Source organism: Periplaneta americana, chromosome 15 (genome assembly GCF_040183065.1).
Source record: "Periplaneta americana isolate PAMFEO1 chromosome 15, P.americana_PAMFEO1_priV1, whole genome shotgun sequence".
In the NCBI taxonomy this organism is placed as follows: Eukaryota; Metazoa; Arthropoda; class Insecta; order Blattodea; family Blattidae; genus Periplaneta; species Periplaneta americana.
Genome location: NC_091131.1, coordinates 118,808,673 through 118,831,070, shown reverse-complemented (window position 1 = coordinate 118,831,070; position 22,398 = coordinate 118,808,673). Strand labels below are relative to the sequence as shown.

The window sequence follows — 22,398 nt, the reverse complement described above, 5'->3', positions numbered from 1 at the left end:
TTAAATATCATCTTTTGCCTTGGAACCACAGAATTCCATAGCCCATATCACCTAGAAGAAGTGCATTGGCATTGTTGCCAATCATTGCTCTACAAACATCCGAATTTCTCCATATAAGCCTAATGTAGAAATAATAATTATCCACGCTTGTGAATTCTTCCTTGGCATTGTAGGTAGCTCGTACATTAGGGCTGGCAAGACTTTTTTTTGCTAAAATACTCATCGCCATGTTCATTTTCTTTTTTAATAAAAATATTGGTACAATCCACAGCTTCAATGGCGTCAGGAAATGAGTACTTCCACTTCCTTTTTACATCCTGTAACTCCTGGACACTTGTTGGAATTTGAATCCAATTAAATGCTTTTAATTTCAAAGCATCTGCAACTTCCCTGAAGTTAGAATTTGTTTTATAAAAGAAAGCTATAAGGATAATGACATAGAAGGACATCAGGTAAAAAGATTTTCCAAAATTTAGAAATCTTTACTGTACATTGTGATTACACTCTTTCCCTGATGATGTTTTAAATTAAAAACCAAGGAATATTTAATACTACTCAAAACATTTACAATTTTAATACTAGACACAAATCAGATCTCCATCTATCCTCTGTTACTCTAAGCTGATATAAGAAAAGGAGTTCACTATTCATTTACCTATTACAGTCTTCAATGCACTGCCTGATTATATTAAAGCTTTGAAGGCCCATAAGAAAATGTTGAGAACGTAATTAACAAAATATCTACATATACATACCTTCTATATAACTGACGAACTGTTTACTTATTATTATTTATTTAATGTAAGAGAATGTATGCTTATAAATTGAATTAATCTGCTTTCTGTGTCTTGCATATGTTTGTATAGATCAACTGATGAAACTTCTTGCTATGCATTGTACTATAATTTTGTAGAGCCACAAGCGTAACTATTTCTCCTTGTACTGATCACCTGATTGGGTTTTTTCCGAGATTTCCCAACTGTAAGGCAAGTGCCAAGTAATCCTCAGCCTCACTTCATCGCACCAAAAAGTTGTTTAACTCGTTTCATATCTTGAAGCTTTAATGCTAACATAAGATCTATGAAATACAATAAATGAAATGAAAAGTGACACAGTACCTTGGGAAATACCAATATCCTCTGAAACGCTCATTTGAAAACCTGGATCGCCTACATATGGTAAGAAAATTCTCATTTTCATTTCATTATCGAGAGCTCTTCCTCTTTCCCCATTTGATTTTTGCAAAAAATGCTGCGCTAGCCACTGTATGTTCTACTTCTTAAATTTGTACAAATCTTTGTAACTATGTTTACAAGCTTCTCTGCGAGGTTTATACCTTTTCTTCTGCGTTATACAACATTAATATACCTCATCATTACGATTTATTAACTTCACTCAACCACTTTGAGTCACCTATTCAAGTAACTCAAAAAGTTGGTAGTATAAACTCAATTATATGAGTGAGAGGTAACGTTTATTAATATCGAATAATGACTTGTCACTCGTGTGTTGCATCATCGAGAGTTGTTACTCAAGGATCAAAGGTCAGTGCCAGCCTGAGTGAGAGATAAATATGTTTATTAATACACATGCGAGTTAGAACTCGGAATTGTCGAGTAATAAGTAACAACTCAACATTATTAATATCTCCCAATATGCATTCCAACAAGACTTGAACTGATTCTGAACTCCCAGTTTCCTGTTCCAACATGCTTTGAAATTCGTACAGAACGAGTGAAATTGATTCTCAATTAAGAGCAGGAATTTGGAATTCTGACCTGCTGACGCATGCTCAGATGGTTTAATCTGAGGTTGAGGTTAAAATGCTTCGAGACTGGATAGGTTAAGATAAAAAAAAATAGTGATTTTGAAGGTGAAAGCTAAGTTGATGTCGAATTAAGTTCGGAAGTTGAATATAATTTTAATATGAAGAAACTCTGAAGACCATGAAAGAACAGCTCAAGAAATGTTCCGACGTAACATCCTGAACTAACTTTATGAACGTACTCAACTAGCACATGCATCAAAAGATGTTTGGTATTAGTTCGTAACACGTTCTGAATTGCTTGCTGGAACAAACCTAATATCATTTAAAATTTTAATCGCAACAATGGACAACCACATGATTTATCCGTTTATTAAATGTATGTATGTATCCAATGCCTACCCAGTTCACTTTACGTGATTTTGGTTAGTTTATTCAATATTCAGTTTCAGTTTTAATCTGGACTCGTGACAAGGGAGCGGATTCATATGTACTAAAAAGCTGCAAAATATGCATGCACATAAGCACTTAAAAAACAGAATATATGCACTGAAAATAACAAAATATGCACTATTAAATTTATAAAAAAAAAATAATAATAAAAAACTGACACTTCTTGCTCTTTTTCGTTGGGCTTTGTTAAAAAAAAACTAATTCAAAATTAATAATTTTTTTGTGGCTAAGCTGCTTTAAAATATGTTTTAAAATACAATGCACTCTACACACTGTCGAAGTTTCTCTGACGTTTCATCATAAGAAAATGAAATATTCTGATTTTCCATGTTGGCAAGCAGAAAACATAAAATCGCATTATTTTACGTGTACTTATTATTGATGATAGACAGCGAAATTCGAGTTTCGTGAGCACAAAGAAGTCCATCAACACTTCTCTATATACGTGCGTAGTAGATGATAAGCTGGTTCTTGTTTTCATTATCTGTCCTTTTAATCTCAACTGTCATCCCTCATAATGTCACAATATTACAATAGTGCACTGTCTGCAAGTTGTCAGATTGCAGTAATTTTTTTATAACTACTGTATAATGTATTTCAGTGTCTGCATTTCTTCTGTATTACATTTTTTTTTTTTTTTTTTTCCATATTCTTAATCTTGGTTTAAGTACCAGATTGCTAAAACAAATAACAAAATATGCTTTTATATGCGCTAAAAGATAAAATATGCATTAACCCTTTAAATACCATAAAATCTTTTGGTTACAAATAACTTCAAATGCATTTATATAATGATGGCATATGATTTTCAACTAAAGAACAAAACATACAAATATGCTAAAATCCGCCCCCTTACGACAATCTATGTCACATTGAGTGAAGTTTAGTATAATATCCTCTTGCTTATCCAGGCTAATGACCAGGAAGAGATACCCAGATTAATTCGAAAAAATGGTTAATACGAAAATTTATTATTTTGCATGTACCATATAGTATGTAGGCCTAATTGGTGAACAAATACAGTATGTACTTTTAAGTCCATGTTTAACTTCGTATTTATTGTAATAGACACAGTAGTTGTATATCATTTTACACATAAGATTAAAATTCAGTTACAATTTAGGATTGTAGAAAACAAAAGTAAATTTCTTTTTCCACTTCCTCAAAGGGAACTGTTCACTTCAAAGCAGCAAAGCTTAGTTTCACAACCTACCATTTTAATTTGAAGTCCAGTATAATTTTTTCATGATTTCTTGTCAGTTTATATTCATTCATTCATTCATTCATAATGTTCTGTCCAATAGCAGGTCTTTCACCCCAAACTCAGCATTCTCCAGTATTTCCTATTTTCTGCCTTCCTCTTTGTCTCTTCATATGATTCATATATCTTAATGTCGTCTATCATCTGATAATCTTCTTCTGTCCCGAACTCTTCTCCCATTCACCATTCCTTCCAGTGCATCCTTCAGGAGACAGTTTCTTCTCAACCATTGACCCAACCAATTCCTTTTCCTCTTTCTAATTAGTTTCAGCATCATTCTTTCTTCGTCCAGTCTTTCCAACACAGCTTAATTTCTTATTGTGTTCAGTTTATATCAATAAGTAAAAATTTATTTTCGAGCGTAAGCCATGCACGGATAATTTGCGAACCAGATAAACTGCGCACGGATAATCAAGAGTATATTGTATTTGTTTTTGTCCTGTTGGTGTCATGGGTTTGTATTTGGCAAGTGCGACGTATTTGTTTTGCGTGTGAATGTAATAAGTGAAAAATGGGTTTAGATTTGTGGTTGAAATAAACACCTTCCTCCAGTAAACGTGTTATAAATGAAGTTGAATCTGAAATTTACATCATTCAGGGTAAGGAAGCAGAAAAAAAAAGAATCCTCGTTTACAAGGATTTTGGAAACACTGCTGAAAGCGAGTCCAGTTTTTTTAGTAATCTTATTAATTAGTGTATTTGTTTATAATATTTTCTTATCAGAACATGGCCTACATACTCTGTACCTTCTCTTAGACATTCCTGCAGTAGTACATGATGTCTTGTATATGTTATTTAGTTTGTGCACATGAGCAATGTCTTATTTAAGAAATCCCCAAAATAGTTGTATCACAAAAAAAGTCTGTGCATACTGGCAGTAATTTATATTCAGTTTGATTACTGCATCATCGTCATCAAGTTGTTGGCCTGTTACGGTCTCAAGCCATCTCCTTTTAGATCTTCCAGGAAGTCAACGACCTCACGGTATATATGTTGTTCATTCTATCTATATGATATTTCCATTGTGTTCTGTAACTATAAAAGTATTGCAAAATTGGTTCAACTTTCAGCTCCTGGAGGAAGTCTTCATTTCTTCTTCAGACAATTATAAAAGTAAGCCAGTTTAATAATGCGTTTGCTATGGCTATATAACAGAAGAAAATGTCAGAATTATGAGTATTAAACTGTCTACTGAGTGATAGTTAAATAGAAATGTCATATATCTATTTTAAAATAATCATAAAAATAATTTAAATGCTTTTATTACAATTAAGTAGGCTGTGCTTTTTATTTTCTGTAATTTACTAAACAGGATATTATATCAGATTATAAAATATTTGGTAGATGTAATTAACTTAAGAGCTATGGCCTGATGTTTACATATGGGAAGAATCGATAGAACGGAGAAAATTCTCTCTGGCACCGAGACTCGAACCCAGGTTTCCAGTTTTACGTGCTGGCGACTTATCCATTATGCCACACTGGATTCAAGTTCCGATGCCGGATTGAATCCCTCTCATTTTTAAGTTCTACTGCTGTGTTCCTCTTTGTTGGCCTACCCTCGTGTACCGTGTCACAGTATGTGTGACAGTAGACACAATGCCCAACCACAAGTACAGAGGTGCACTCATTACGAGTGACTAAGTGGTCGGGGTCTGACGGAACATGGCGTCGTCGTGAATTACGAAGTGATTACTTATGCTTTATCATATTACTATGATGTACCGAAATACCTATTGAGTTTCATGCAGTAATGCCATATTGAAATCAGAATTACTGCACTGAAACTCCATATGTACTTCAGTACATCATAGTAATATGATAAAGAATAAGTAATCACTTTGTGATTCAAGACTGCACCATGTCACTAAATCACTCGTAATGAGTGCATCTCTGTACTTGTGATTGGATATTGTGTCTACTGTCACATGTACTGTGACACGGTACACAAGGGTAGGCCAACAAAGGGGAACACAGGAGGTAGAACTTAAAAATGAGAGGGATTCAATCCGGCATCGGAACTTGAATCCAGTGTGGCTTAGTGGATAAAGTGCCAGCACATAAAGCTGGAAACCCAGGTTCGAGTCTTGGTGCTGGAGAGAATTTTCTCCATACTATTGATTCTTCACCATATGGAAATGCAGAATTACTGCACTGAAACTCCATATGTACTTCGGTACATTATAGTAATATGTAGGGAGTGGATTTTTATGTGCTAAAAAATTTAAATATATTTATTTTTTATCTGCTAAAAGTACGAAAATATTTGCTTACTTACTTACTTACTGGCTTTTAAGGAACCCGGAGGTTCATTGCCGCCCTCACATAAGCCTGCCATTGGTCCCTATCCTGAGCAAGATTAATCCATTCTCTATCATCATATCCCACCTCCCTCAAATCCATTTTAATATTATCCTCCCATCTACGTCTCGGCCTTCCCAAAGGTCTTTTTCCCTCCGGCCTTCCAACTAACACTCTATATGCATTTCTGGATTTGCCCATACGTGCTACATGCCCTGCCCATCTCAAACGTCTGGATTTTATGTTCCTAATTATGTCAGGTGAAGAATACAATGCGTGCAGGTCTGTGTTGTGTAACTTTCTCCATTCTCCTGTAACTTCATCCCTCTTAGCCCCAAATATTTTCCTAAGCACCTTATTGTCAAACACTCTTAACCTCTGTTCCTCTCTCAAAGTGGGAGTCCAAGTTTCACAACCATAAAGAATAACCTGTTTTATAAATTCTAACTTTCAGATTTTTTGACAGCAGACTGGATGATAAAAGCTTCTCAACCGAATAATAACAGGCATTTCCCATATTTATTCTGTGTTTAATTTCCTCCCGAATATAATTTATATTTGTTACTGTTGCTCCAAGATATTTGAACTTCTCCACCTCTTCAAAAGATAAATTTCCAACTTTTATATTTCCATTTCGTACAATATTCTGGTCATGAGACATAATCATATACTTTGTCTTTTCGGGATTTACTTCCAAACCTATCTCTTTACTTGCTTCCAGTAAAATTCCCGTGTTTTCCCTAATTGTTTGTGGATTTTCTCCTAACATATTCACGTCATCCGCATAGACAAGCAGCTGATGTAACCCATTCAATTCCAAGCCCTCTCTGTTTTCCTGGACTTTCCTAATGGCATACTCTAGAGCAAAGTTAAAAAGTAAAGGTGATAGTGCATCTCCTTGCTTTAGCCCACAGTGAATTGGAAACGCATCTGACAGAAACTGACCTATACGAACTCTGCTGTACGTTTCACTGAGACACATTTTAATTAATCGAACTAGTTTCTTGGGAATACCAAATTCAATAAGAATATCATATAAAACTTCCCTCTTAACCGAGTCATAAGCCTTTTTGAAATCTATGAATAACTGATGCACTGTACCCTTATATTCCCATTTTTTCTCCATTATCTGTCGAATACAAAATATCTGGTCAATAGTTGATCTATTACGCCTAAAACCACACTGATGATCCCCAATAATTTCATCTACATATGGAGTTAATCTTCTCAAAAGAATATTGGACAAAATTTTGTACGACGTCAACAAAAGTGATATTCCTCGAAAGTTGCTACAGTTAGTCTTGTCCCCCTTCTTAAAGATAGGTACGATTATGGACTCCTTCCATTGTTCTGGTACAATTTCCTTTTCCCAAATAGCAAGCACAAGCTTATAAATTTCTTTAGATAATGCGCTTCCACCCTCTTGTATTAATTCTGCTGGAATTTGATCGATACCTGGAGACTTATAATTTTTCAGATTTTCTATCGCAATTTCGACTTCAGAAAGTGTGGGTTCGGGTATAAATGGCTCAGCAGTTTGTATTTGAATTTCGTCCCGATCATTTCTATTTGGCCTATTTATATTTAGGAGTTATCCAAAATAGTTTTTCCATCTATTCAGGATTGAATGAGCGTCTGCAAGCAAGTCACCATTCTCATCCTTGATCACGTTTAACCTTGCCTGATGTCCATTCTTGAATTCCTTTATGCCCTTATATAAATCTCTAATGTTTTTATTTTTACTATTTGTTTCTACCTCATTCAGTTTTTCCTTCAAGTAATCTCTCTTTTTATTCCTAAGCGTACAATTTGCTTCCCATCTTTTATTGAAATAATATCTCTATTCGCCTCAACTGGATCCTGTAAGAATTTCAGTTTTGCCTGTTTCCTTCTTTCTACTACCATGCAACAATCTTCATCAAACCACGATTTCTTTTTCTTAGTTTCATAATAACCTATGCTCTGTTCAGCTGCAATTTTGATATAAAAAATATTTCTTTTAAATATGACAAAAATACCTTACTTAGCTTGGAAGAAAAAATGTTACTAGGTACTCACCCACCACACTTGAGTGATAGTAGTTGGTCGAGAATTGCAGTGAACAACAAAGGTCATCTCCAAATTCTCCATCACAAATGCATGCCGATTATCTCTGAACAACGACTTATACTGTGAAAACGATCTTTCCATATCACAGGACGTCAGACGTGCATATTTAAAGAGAGGAATATCACAAACACAAACACCGTCAATTTCACCTACAGGCACACCCTCCAATACTTGAGCAACTTTACACAATTTTTAATATCCACTGTTTTTCCCAAACACATTCTGGAATTTGTCCCTTAGTACTTGTACTTCTGAACCTGGTAGCGAGTCTAGTTTAATTTTCACGGCACGCACCTCCTTGTTTCAGACAACAGGTTTTTGGATGTTTCGAGTTTTTTTATGGTGTTTCACAAAAAGCTTAGATTTGCTAATAGGAAACAACCATCTTTCAGTATATCTTGAAGGATATCGATTGTCGAAGCCCAGTAACAGGGAATCACAACTAGACGTATTGTCTCACTTGATGGACATTAGTGAGAGATTTGTTTAAATTAAATAATGTTCATACCCGAGCTCTTATCTGTTCTGTTTCTCAAACAAAACGTGGAATGAAATCATCTTCAGCAACAATAAACATTCCTAATTATGTGTTGCAAGATCTCTCCTCCTTGTCCATGTTAATTTATTCTCTAATTATCTAATACTAATACTGATATGCTGCCTAGCAGTTCTCAGAACTTGAGGCGATACTATTACAAAATGTATGACGGATACACCACATAGCGGTTGGAAACACGAAGCAACTAAGAATTCTTAAAAAGATAAAGTACTTCTGAGTGACATAATTGATTTGGTTTTAAAATGTTTAAAAGTTCTTGTAAAAAATTATTTAAGTAAAAAATAAACCCCAAGATTTATGTGTTTATAATAGATTTCCTGAAAATATGTTTTTACATAATTTTTTGTGAAAATATGTGTTTTCATGTGAAATAAAATTCGGGTTTTAAACTTGAGACTTCATGTTCGGAATTTTTTACTTTGTTATTTGTGTTTTATCAAACGAAAAAATAATATTTAATAACATAGGAATCTGCTCCTTAGTAATATGATATTTACGTTTTTTTTTTTTTTTTTAGACAGACTTCACCTACATAAACTAATTGGATTGTATTATATTTAAGATGAGTGATTAGCTTCATAGGTTTTTATATATATATATATATATAATATATATATACTTCGGTCCTATGTTCATAGACATCTATGACGTAGTGCAGAGGGCGGCCACTAGAGGGAACCCAAGAGATGGAACTCAATCAGAGACAATTCTGTCCGACGTCGGGGTTGTATCCGGTGTGGCTTAGTGGATAAAGCATCAGCACGTAGAGCTGAAAACCCGGGTTCAAATCCCGGCACCGGAGAGAATTTTTCTCCGTTCCATTACTCTTTCATCTCCGTTCCATTACTCTTTCATCTTCATAGGTTTTTGTATGACCTTGAATATTTAAGTTGTTACTCCATTTTTCTTTCTTATACAAATGTTCAGAGTCCTCTGACAAGTATCTTTCACGTTGTTATTTCATTTCTATTGTTTGTACAAGTTTTCGAACTTTTAAATCAATCCCAGAATTTTTACTTTTTTTATCTCTTTATACTCGTACAGTACGCCAGATTTACAACCCTCCTAATAAGTGGTATTTTTACTGCCCACATTTGTGCTTCCAACTTCTGTCTCACAAGAAGACAATTGCGGAATTACAGGTTTCCATCCATGATGAAATTGCAGCCATTCCATGTGACATGCTGGCATGTATGATGGATAGTTTTCTGAGTCGACTATACATTTGCCAAGTGAATGAAGGAGGGTATTTACTAAATGTAATTTACAAAGATAAGCATCACCTGGCATTAAAGATGATCACAAAAGACTCTCATTATTATTATTATTATTACTACTACTACTACTACTACTACTACTACCACCACCACTACCACCACTACCACTACTACCACCACTACGACCACCACCACCACCACGACCACTACACTACTACTACCACCACCACTACTACTACTACTACTACTACTACTACTACTGCTGCTGCTGCTGCTGCTGCTGCTGCTCCTACTGCTGCTACTACTACTACTACTACTACTACTACTACTACTACTACTAATACTACTACTACCACCACCACCACTACCCTACCACTACCACTACCACCACCACCTTAAACTTTTAGGGACTTACTTACAAATGGCTTTTAGAGAACCCAGAGGTTCATTGATCTCTCGCATAAGCCCGCCATCAGTCTCTATTCTGAGCAAGATTAATCCAGTCCCTAGCATCATATCCCACCTTCTTCAAATCCATTTTCATATTATTCTCCCATCTATGTCTCTGCCTCCCCAAAGGTATTTTTCTCTCAGGTTTCCCAACTAACACTCTGTACGTATTTCTGGATTCACCCATATGTGCTACATGCTCTGTCCATCTCAAACGTCTGGATTTAATGTTTCTAATTATGTTAGGTGAAGAATACAATGCGTGCAGTTCTGCACTGTGTAACTGTCTCCATTCTCCTGTAACTTCATCCCTCTTAGCCCCAAATATTTTCTGAAGCACCTTATTCTCAAACACTCTCAACCTCTGTTCATCTCTCAAAATGAGAGTCCAAGTTTCACAACCATACAGTACAACCAGTAATGTAACAGGTTTATAAATTGTAACTTTCAGTGCTTTTGAAAGCAGACTAGATGACAAAAGCTTCTCAACTGAATAATAGCAGGCATTTTCCATATATATTCTCGGGTGTAATTTATATTTGTTACTGTTGCTCCAAGATATGTGAATTTTTCCACCTCTTCAAAAGATAAATTTCCAATTTTTATATTTCCATTTTGTACTATGTTCTGGTCACAAGACATCATATACTTTGTCTTTTCGGAATTTACTTCCAAACCTATCCCATTACTTTGTTCAAGTAAAATTTCCGTGTTTTCCCTAATAGTTGGTGGATTTTCTCACCTCATTTGCATAAACAAGCAGCTGATGTAACCCATTGTAAGTACGCTTATCAAACTAATTGCCTCGAAATAGTATTTTGCTCATTATGTATAATAGTTTATTGACAATTGTAGAATGACAGAATTCTGTTTAGTAATCAAAATAGTTCGTTATATGGACAAAGTGTACACTAAAATGGATCTGCCCTCTCAGTGTGGACATATTAGAGTAACAATCCACAGCGAACAGCAGATCAGTATACACGTGTGCGGAGAGAGCTCAGCAGTGAGAAAATATTGTAGTAGAGGCATTGACACCGACATCACATAACAGTGTAATAATGGCGAATAGTGAAGAAAATAGTCAAGCAGTAGTAAACCTTGAAGCAAACATTGAAGAGATCTACAAGAAGTTGGAAATTCTACTGAAGGAAAATGACCAAATGAAGAGTAAGGTGAAATATCTAGAAGAAGGTCAGAGAAGAAAGAACTTAATATTTTTTGGAATTGAGGAAAAGAAGAAGGAACAGGCATTGGAAACATACGAGACTGCAAGGGCGGCTTTCGAAGGGGGGCTGCGGAGCTGCAGCACCCCCAGACATTTGTGACTATTGTCTCATTTTATGTTGTGAAATACATTTATTACACAGTCTCTATTTAGCGGCTCGAATTTTTTAAAATCTCGCTCCATTGACGTGCACGCAATCGTTAGGGAAGTCACTTCCTCCTCTGGTGGTGCCAGAGCGAAGCCAGAGACAAGGACTATGGGTGAAGCCACTTCCTCCCCTGGAGCTGCCAGTCTCTTCTCGGATGCTTTGCGCGTTAGTTTTACCCCTCCCCCTGCTGCCCCTGGCCGTGAATCCAGAGTCACCAGGCGCTGCAAAATTTGCAGCAGCTTGTCAGTAGCGCGCAGTTTTAAATACATTTTCTTTAATGTTGTGAGTGTAAGAAGTGTAACAATGTTTAATTCTGTACAATATTTACAGTCTATTCACTTCAGAACCTTAACAGTTCAGGAGAAATGTGAAATTAAGTGCCAATCAGTTGAATCTCATAACGGAAAGAGCCGCTAAACAAAATAGAAAGGTTGGCATATTTTTTGCTGATTTATCCAGTATTCCTGCTTTCTTCTCTTGATCTCCACTCAGTCTGTATTAGATTAATGTGTTTTAAAGACAATTCCATCAGCTGGGGCAACAAGATGGAGTTTTAAAATAAGAACAGTAAATGTTGTTCATGAGAAGAAGGAGCCATTGCTAGAATGTTTTCAAACCATAATGGAATCCGAAACATCTAACAACATCACAATAAATGAGGCAAGCGCCCTGGTGCGTGCTCTTGAAGATCCTGAATTCAATTTCTGGCTCAGATTTTTTCGTTTATTGATGTATCATGTAGATATATTACAAAACCAACTACAACATCGCCAGTTAGATATTTTTAAGGTCCAAATCTGCATATAAAAAAATTGAATTGTGGTTTATTTAACGACACTCGCAACTGCAGCGTCGCCGGTGTCCCGGAATCTTGTCTCGCAGGATTCTTTGAAATATCAGTAAGTAAATCTACTGACATGAGCCTTTCTCATTTAAACACACTTAAATGCCATTGACCTGGGCCGGGATCGAACCCACAGCGACTATGCTACCGAGGCCGACTCCGCATATCAAGCTTTGCTAATGCCATACTGATAATATGGAACAGTGAACAATTGAGCAGCAAGATCTGTGAAAATGAAAACTCTAAAAAGCGTCATAAAGTCGAAGGGATTCAGACAAGGGTTGCGGCAACTAAGGAAGTGTGTGACCTCATTATCACTCAAGCTAACACCCGATTCCAATTCATAGATCATCTGATATTATCTTCTCTTCTGTGTCAAGAAAAATTTGAATGCTACAAAAGCTCATTTCCTGAAAATGACCTAAATGTATGTGGGAAGCTTTTTTTAATGTTCGATAAAGACAAACTAAAAACGGAACTCACTGTGTTGTATCAGAGACAAGAATTCAGAAATATAGTGACGCAGTCTTGCAGTTTCTTCTATCTGAGAACTTGTAGGCCTCATTTTCAGAATTTGTGGAACTACTACGCATAGCTATCACCATACCAATGACAATTTCCGAACCAGAACGTTGCTTTTCGTGTTTGAAAAGAGTGAAATCCTATCTTAGAAATATGATGAGAGAAGAGAGACTGACCGCATTAGCTATGTTTTCCACTGTAAAGACTATGTTAAACGACATATCGGATTTTAATAAGATGATTCAAAAGTCCGCAACCTACAAGACAAGGCGCATGGAACTAATCTTTAAATAAGATAATTTGCATGGTTTATTTTTATATGCAGCCCCCCTGAATTCAGTACCCACGAGCCGCCACTGCGAGACTGTAATGAAAGTGTGCTGGGATTGGTTCAGGATTGATGTGAGTGATGGTCAAATAAAAGAAGCGTACAGAATCAGGAAAAATGGAAATAGATATATGCCAGTTAAATTCTCAAGTATAATGGCAAAAGAAAAAAATTCGAGTAAACTCAAATATTAGACTGGAACATGATTTTGAATATGAAGTAAGATGCAGGAGAAGAATATTGATTCCTTTTATGAAGACTGCAAAGAAAAAATGGTCATTTTGCTACATTATACGGAGACAAATTAAAGATAAATGGGGAGATGTTTGATGTGGAATTCTGCTTGGAAAATTTGAACCATACAGAGATAGGGACAATGAAAGAAGAGATAAGGAACATTATAGTGAAACATACGATGAGAGAACTATTTGAAAAATTAGAAGGTGGAGAGGTCATCACATAGGAAAGAATAGCAAGCAATGGAATGAATCAGTAAGCGAGTCATATGAACCAGAAGTGAGGCCAGCGACCAGAATAATGCATAGCGTAGCAACAGCAGCAGACGAGGATGTCAACAAGCGATTAAAGAAGAAACAAGAAACTTGCACTAAAATAATGATGACGCCATCAGGTAGACAGGGGAGAACAGAAGGACGGTATACAGGAGCTGAGAACAGCAAAAAGAGTTCAGTGAATCCAGTTGGAAGAACAAATATGGGTTAGCAATATATTGCAAAAAGGATTGAGAGATGAAGAAGAAACTAAGATAAGAAATCAAGATTCTGCAAGAACTGGAAGGGATGAAGTAACATTAGCGACACCGAATAGAGGTATGTCAGTGGGAAGAAGTAAGGGACAGAAAAGTTATAACTTAGGATGTTAGTGCATGAGTGACAAAACATAGGAAAGTGATATAGTGAAAATAGTATGCATGAGTAACAAAACTTAGGAAAGTGATAAAGTGAAAAGAATGATAGTGACATAAAAGACTGTAAGGCAAGGGAATAATAGTGAAAAAGGATAAGATATAAGTAATAACCAGAGAGCGATAATAAGTAAGTAGTGATACAAATATAATAAAGAAAGTAGGAATGGAAATGTAATGAGACTGTAGAAACTACTTCGTCTGAAAATATACAGAGTAGATTAATGGGAATAAGTGGTCAGTGAATGCTAGTGATTCAAGTGAAGAAATAAGTTAACAACTATGGAAGAGTTCAATTAATGTAAACAAAGTTGGGAACAAGTAATAAGAGGTTGAGAGAAGTGATGTTTAGTTAAATGAGATTAGTTAGAATAAGATAGATAACTAGAAAAGGGAAGGGTAAATATAAAAAGAAGGGAGGGAAACAGAGGTGAGTGACTTAATAGAAAAGTGATCAGGGTCATTTATATGTAATAGCCGGATGTTTAAAAAAGCGTAAGCGTATCCAAGGGAGTGATGGCACTGTGTGCAGAAATGTGAAGGCCCATCACGACCAATGTAAGCTGGTGGAATAAATATATCATATCATATCATATTAGAGTAACAATGAATAAAATTTGTCTTGTTTGTTTCATGAGACTAGGTTGTTAAATAATGAAAGTCAAAATGAGCCCAGTTGCTTCTCATCAACCATTTCCGAATGTAACATACTATGTGGCCTTCAGATACTTGTTGTTATTTATGTCTGTAAGAGACAAAGTCCATTCTTAACAGCAAATTCTGTAGCTATAGAAGATGAATCATGACTTGTAGGAGGCAGCAGCAGCCAGCTAGATGTTTTATACAAAAATCTTGAAATCTTTCAAAACATGTTTTGCAAAAGTTCAAAATATTTTAAAACATTTGTGTTAGATGCAATCCAGTATAATATGAATGGATCTTATGAATTCCATTTTCACTTTCAAGTCTTAATATTGTAAATTTATTTCCACTCAACAATAGGATTTATTCTTCCAACAATACTTCCTTTCTACAATTCGCCTTAAATGCTCTCGTCAACAATTGGATTTTCACTCAACACAGTATTCCAACAGCACTCCACCAACGACAATGACAATTTACTTGGACTATTACAAACAACAATGAACTGTTAATCTTAACTAATATTTACAAAGCACTATTTACAAATCAGAACTATCAGTTCTCAGTTCACAGTTCTTCTAGCTCAGTCACTCGAGTTCACCGTATCTCGAACCACAGACCTTCAGAGACAGTTCACTGTACTCGAACTCAGGTCCCTCCAACTGCGGTCCACTGCACTCGAACTCAGGTCCCTCCAACTGCGGTCCACTGCACTCGAACTCAGGCCTTCGGATGCTGGAACAGTTGCGGACGCACACTCGAGCCGAACTCCGGTACACAAGGCTGGCTTGCTTGCTCTGTTCACTGGCTTACTGACTGAACTAATCATGAATGACTGAAAAACTGCTCGAGTTCGCTGGCGCTTCTTCTTTTATAGCAAAATCATAGTTGCGAGAAATTTCTACAGGTGTGTAGAGAATTATCTGGATATCTCCACTTCGACGGACTTCTCGAAGAGTTGGGAAGGTCCGTTCCCCATTCACTGCGTACGCAGCAGTTGCGCGCGCACTCTCGCTCCACTCTCTCGCCACGTTGGCCCTTTCCCCTCTCCGCCGCGCGCCATTCCTCTGTGCTCCACGCGATCTGCTTTCTTGCGGAAGCTGGTCGTGAGTTCGAATCTCACGTCGCTGTCACAATATTATCAATTCTTAAAGTGAGAATAAAAATCTTGTGTTTATTTTTTACCCAAGTCACCATTCACTTGTAGTGGACTCATCTTACATCTTGTGCATGCGAAATTCACATCGTCCACAAGGGATAGAGAGACAGCATACCCACCAGCAGTAATGATTGCACACTAGGGCAGTGTCTTGTCCACGGGTAAGAGACTCTAGCCCGAGCGTGCAGTGTTTTGATGACCACTGTTCTAAATGATTGCTCAGTTAGGCAAATTTTTCTGAGTAATTCAGTTTTTTCTTCCATTTTCATTCAACCATTGCTACATTGATGCTGAATTATCATGTCATTATTTCTGCCTAGTGGCTGTAGTTTAAAAGAGTACATAAAGTAGTGAATAAGTCGAAAGACATAAAGAAGTTAAAATGGTATAGTGCTATAGGAAAGATTCACAAACAGGTTGATGATGAATGGTTCCATAAATACTGGGATATTAAATAGTTCTCATTCTGCTGGTAAGATATATACTTGTGCTTTTACTGCAAGAATGGGTTGTGTTAATAAATTTTATGTTGTTTAATTATTTTCAGTTGGTTTGAAAACTACAGTGAAAGTGACTATGCTAGATCTGGAAATGTTGCTATAGAAACAATAACGTTACCAGCTGGACCTCTACCACAATTCCCTCATTCAATAGAACCACATCTTCGTCAACTTGGTATGCCTACAAGTCTGCAAAAAGGTGTTGTCACATTACTTTCAGAATTTATTGTATGTAAAGCAGACCAGCCTCTAAAACCAGAACAAGCAAGGATACTGGTGAGACTTTTCTTGTTTTGACACATAAGTTATAACATTGTACTGCATTGATAATTTTATATCTAAGAAAGTTTTATGGTGAATTAAATATTTGAATTATAATTGTAGTTTTTTTTTTTCTTTTTGTAGAAATTACTCGGACATCAAATGGCAAACTTCAAAATTACAATGAAATGCATGTGGTCAAAAGATGGAAAATTTAAGAAGTTTGGAAAGAAAGAAAAGAAGAAAGAAAAGAAATCACATGTTGAAGAGACAGTTGATGTAGATATGGAAGATGGCGAAAATGATGATGGTGGTAATGAAGAAGTTGAAGTTGAAGATGAGGGTGAAGAGAGTGCAAATAATGAGCATTGATTACAGTAATAGTGATTTTTCAAAATGAACGATGTTTATTTGTACATAATTCTATTGAGTTTTTTGCAGCAGACATTAATGTGAGGAGTGCAGAGTTTAGTGGGACATTCCACAAATCAACCAAGATATACCTAATTGCCTGGCATTTTCCCTTCCTCCGTTTTCACTTAAATTTGTCAGTACATTACACATGTTGTAACTTATACGTAAAAAATACTGTTAAAGAACACTGAAGTCTTGCAGAAGAATATTGATAACAATTTATATTAATAGATGTTCATATTTCCTAATTTTCATCTATACTAGAATCTTTCAAACATTGCTATCAAGGTTGCACAGTAGACAATGTGTCGTTAATTAAAAGTTGTAATTCATAAAAAATAAGTAAAACTCGCTAACTTATCCCCAAGTATATTATTTCTGTAGAAATGTTTGTCATTTCAGAGAGAGAAATGAATGGGTGCTTTGTACAGTGTTGAAATATGTATTCTATATAAAATTGACAGAACCGCCAGGTTGTAATTCTCTTATCTGACCCTAATAAAATATTGGATTTTTATTATCACTCCAGTTGCGCTTATTCTTTTTCATTTTAAATATTGGGAAGAAATTTTCTTATGAAATTTCGGCCAGTGTATGGGACTAGTTCCCACTCAGCATCGTGATGCACTTGGGGAGCTAAGATTGGTAACGAAATCTGGTTACAAAAGCCAGCTATAACAGCTAGGGGGATCATCGTGCTGACCACACGATACCTTCATTATGGTTGGATGATCACCCATCTCTGCTTTGGCATGTGGCTGTGAGGCCAGCAACCGGCTGGTCGGTTTGGGCTCTTAAAAGGGCTATAGCACAACGGATTATTTATTATTATTATTATTATTATTATTATTATTATTATTATTATTATTATTATTATTATTATTATTATTGTAAATACAAGGTGGAGCAATGTATGATACAGAAAGAACAATGAATTATAGAAGAATGCTTGCATACCTAAAATGCAGTTTATTTGCAAATAATGTACACATTTTGTCATTTACTTTAATGACAGCTGATGCTTATCTTTTTAAATTACATCTAGTAAAAACCCTCCTTCATTCACTTGGCAAATGTATAGTCGACTCAGAAAACTATCCATCATACATGCCAGCATGTCGCATGGAATGGCTGCAATTTCATCATGGAAATTACACCTGTAATTCCGCAATTGTCTTCTTGTTAGTGTGATATACATTCTCCTTGAGGTAGTCCCAAAGAAAGAAATCTGGAATTGATAAGTCCGAGAATCTGGAGGGCCAGTGGATGTCACCAAAGCGAGAAACAGATGTCGCAATCTGTTCATACTGATATTGGCTCTGTGGGCAGTAGCTCCATCTTGCTGGAATGATGTGTCAAGATGTACTATCCTCCTTAATTCAGGTACCAGTAAGGTGTTGAGCATTTGAAGATATCGTTCTGAGTTAACAGTAATGGTTCTACTCTGGGAATACTCGAAAAAGCGTGGGCTAATAATTCCAAATGTGGCTACAATACGCCATACTGTGACTTTAGGCCTAGATCATAGAATACCAGATAGCTCAAGCCTGTACTGATATCAGCAGCATGTGGAAAATAATGGATGCTATGCGCTGCCACCATCGAGAAATGAACTTGCGATAACCAACATTAGATGGCAGAGTACCTGAGAAGTACATAGAGTAATATGACTGTGGGAATACTTTATCACTTACGTCATGCCATCTGCGAATTTCTTTCTCATTGTAATGTGAGGTTATGTTACAATAAGACTTTGATGTGTCGCCAAATTGTAGCATACAGAAGCCTGTTTTACCCAAATTTTTCAACACACATAGATGACATTTTGGTACATGGCTGATATAATGTTGTTTGCGTTCAATATACAATTATACAACCTGTCATCATTTGATGTTTTTAATTTTCAGTATACAAGTACCTCACTATAGTCCTGTCACTCTAATTTCCGGCAGCCAATCACATTGCAGGTCAGCTACATTTAAACGTGTGCGTCTTGTGATTCGCTGATGAAGACGTTATACATTTCCTAAGGCTCGATAAATACTTAATATAATCGCCCGCCATTTTGGCTCTTTCATTTGCGTTCGCAGAAAGCACCAGAGGACGTCATTTGCTGCCCAATTATTTGCTCAATTACAGTGCGTTTGATTTATTATCATAGGAGCTACGACATGATAATGTTTAACAGTGCGGCAAATAGATTCCTCGTCTGGTAGCTCGGCAACGAAAGAACAAAAATGGCGAACGATACTACCTATCTAGACTTTATAGAGCCTTCATTTCCTAAGATATAAGCAAAGAGGAGGAGTTACGCTGGGAATAACAGCGTCGTGACTATAGCAACAATTATCACAAAATACTAAAAAGAGCAGATTTGTCTGTGTTTGTTGAATGCACATTATGATGCTCACAAAAAGGCACTAATTTATTTGTGTGCACAAGATTAGAATTTTGGAATAAGAATTAAAAGCAGATATCCGTCTTCTGAAATTTATCCGAAAGGGGGAGAATTACAACCCCTCCCCAACATGTTTCCTCTTTTCTAGGCCTACATGTTTTCATTTTATAGGTGTATTATATGATGCGATATGGGAGCAGATGAATAATAACTGTACGTTCCTGTCCACATTAAATCCAACATGTTCATAATGTAGGCCTAATATATTGCTTCATGTAACTTACACAGCTGGCAGTGTTTTTGTACGAATAAGCAGTCATACTAATCATTTTCTTTTCATCTGAACTATTGCTACAATATGCGTTTGTGTTTTTATTTACTCTGTATGTTGTTAAAAACTACTGAGCATTGTCTTTGGTTATCAAATTGTTCTAGTATTCATTTCATATCAGACTAACGGTACTGGTACTATATTGAATTATGTCCAGAATGTGGGCGAGATGATATCAGGCTGCAAAATTCGCTCTGAATGCATATTTTTTTACACAATTTTCTCATTTTCAGCAGATTTACGATATCCTGTGGGGTTTTTCTGCCGATGCAGTGTTAATTGCAATATATGGTAATTCTGTTATTTTTCTAGACACTTTTATATCCGTTCTCATAAATGTATTGATTTAGTTTCTTTACCTTACTGTAGGTATTTTGCTCTCTACAAATCATTGTTAGTCAAATGAAATATAATAGTTGTTTGTAACGAATAGGTACCAGTAGGCAACCTCAATCCCTCCTGACCGCTTCCTTTACGAATTTATTTCTCACTATAATCAAGTTTCCTTTATACTGGTCCTTAAATTGTTGAAACTAGTGCTGAGGTACTTATGGTGATTTCTGAAGTGAAAATCGTTCAATTTATAAGGCTGAATTCAAAAATAATTTTTGTAACCTCTTCTTGTCCTTAATTGGAAATCTGAATAACTTCATATTACGACAGTATTTCTTCCTTCTTCTGCAGTTAACATAATCGCAGATGGACATTTCTGAATGAATAGTTTGTTACACAGAGACCTTTGAGACAATACTGACACTTGAAGTTCTTTATATAAATCATCTATACGAGTTAAACTAGTGCTGAAGTTGTTCCCTTCATACTCAGCTTATTCACCTTGCATACAAGAGTCTGTAACAGGCAATGGTGTAGCATGAAATTTTGACCAGGAGAAGCTAAGTCAAGTTGTCTTTCATGTATGAGGAAACATATTGCGTCTTAAAATAAATAGTAGTCGATGTCAAGTCAGCAGTCCGAAGATTGGTTGGAACCTCATAAGTAACACCAATAAGGCATCACCTCAAATGGTAGTAAAATATGGTTTCATGGTTTGCACATCTCTCTATAGACACATACAGTACGTATAATTTAACATTAGCTCACTCCCTGTCATATTTAGAAAAACCACAATATTAACGGTCAATAGATACAGTGTTAGTAAAATTACATCAATCAACTTTAAAAGCCACCATCATAGCTCTGTCGGCTAAGGCGCTTGCCTGCCTATCCGGAGTTGCGTTCAGGTGCGGGTTCGATTCCCGCTTGGGCTGATTATCTGGTTGGGTTTCTTCCGAGGTTTTCCCCAAACATAAGGTAAATGTCAGGTAATCTATGGCGAATCTTCGGGCCTCATCTCGCCAAATACCATCTTGCTGTCACCAATCCCATCAACGCTAAATAACCTCGTAGTTGATACAGCATCGTTAAATAACCAAGTAAAAAAATCAACGTTAAAATCTTTATCAGAAGATTATGTTTGACTACATAAATTAGTGTCAGGAACTGTTATTCCACTCGTTATTTATTATATCAGCTACAGTGCACACTAACACTTCAGCTGAACACAACACCCCACCCCTTGTTTTCTCCCTTGAAATATATTTTACTCTTCTCTCTCTATCTCTCTGATTGTTATTGAATGATTTTTTTAATATTAAATAAGGAGTAAAAAAATTGTTTTGCTTTACATTTTAATTGTACAAGTTTGATTTAAAGAATACACCATGTAACACCATCTAAATGCACACTTATCTCGATGAATCTTGAGTGTATATTTGCAGCACTTCTTGTGTTTCAACCATTATTTTATATAATTCTGGATACCAGTGCTACAGAGGTGGATAATTTTTGTTTATGAACATCAAACAAAATACCGTTACATTAGGAACAGCAAGAGATGATCCAAAATCTGTACAGATCTCCACTCACCAAACTTAGGCACCCATATGCCATATGGCTCCATACAGACAAAATTTTCTTTTCCCCATACATTAATTAAAGAAATTGTAGGTTCCATATGATATATGGCCCCGTATGGCCTCCATCACAGCACTGGTGTTGGTTAGTTTAGGCACTTTTACGCCTTGCATATACAATCAACTGTATCTCCACTAAAAAAATCCCTTATAAATAGAACGGTTTTCACTTAAGAAATCACAGGAATCACTTCAGCGCTACTTTCACCCAGGTAAGTAGTTAGTAAGTTAATCATTTCAAAGCTCTCGTTATGTTATGAAATAGCATCACACAATGCTGCCAAAATAAATGTTCCCAGTGTTAAGATTATAGAGTGTAAATTTCACTTAGGACAGTTTTTGCTCTGGAAAATTAAAGGAAACAAACAGTATATCAAACCAGCAGCTGCGAAACAAAACATCTGAAATTCGAAAGTTGTTAAAAATTTGAATATTTCGTTCTTTTTTATTTACCTGCATCAGAAGTATCAGATTTTTTGTAATAAAAATAAGTGTGGACAATCAAAGTCATTATCTATCCCTCCATGATTCTTCTGATGTGCAAGATACACACACGCACACAAAAGTTTATTCCCGATATTTTTTATTCATCATGTAATTTCCTTCCATC

The 22,398-nt window shown here is 36.0% G+C and overlaps 1 protein-coding gene across 1 annotated transcript in view; it reads left to right on the top strand.

Annotated features, from left to right (window-relative positions):
• Positions 1-17,235, top strand: part of RpLP0-like (ribosomal protein LP0-like) — a 36,421-nt gene extending 19,186 nt beyond the window's left edge. The window contains exons 4-5 of the mRNA XM_069848056.1: positions 16,459-16,687; positions 16,817-17,235. Coding sequence (XP_069704157.1) covers positions 16,459-16,687; positions 16,817-17,044 — 457 coding nt within the window. The 3' untranslated portion in view covers positions 17,045-17,235. The remainder of the gene's footprint in view (positions 1-16,458; positions 16,688-16,816) is intronic.
• The last annotated feature ends 5,163 nt before the right edge of the window (positions 17,236-22,398 follow it).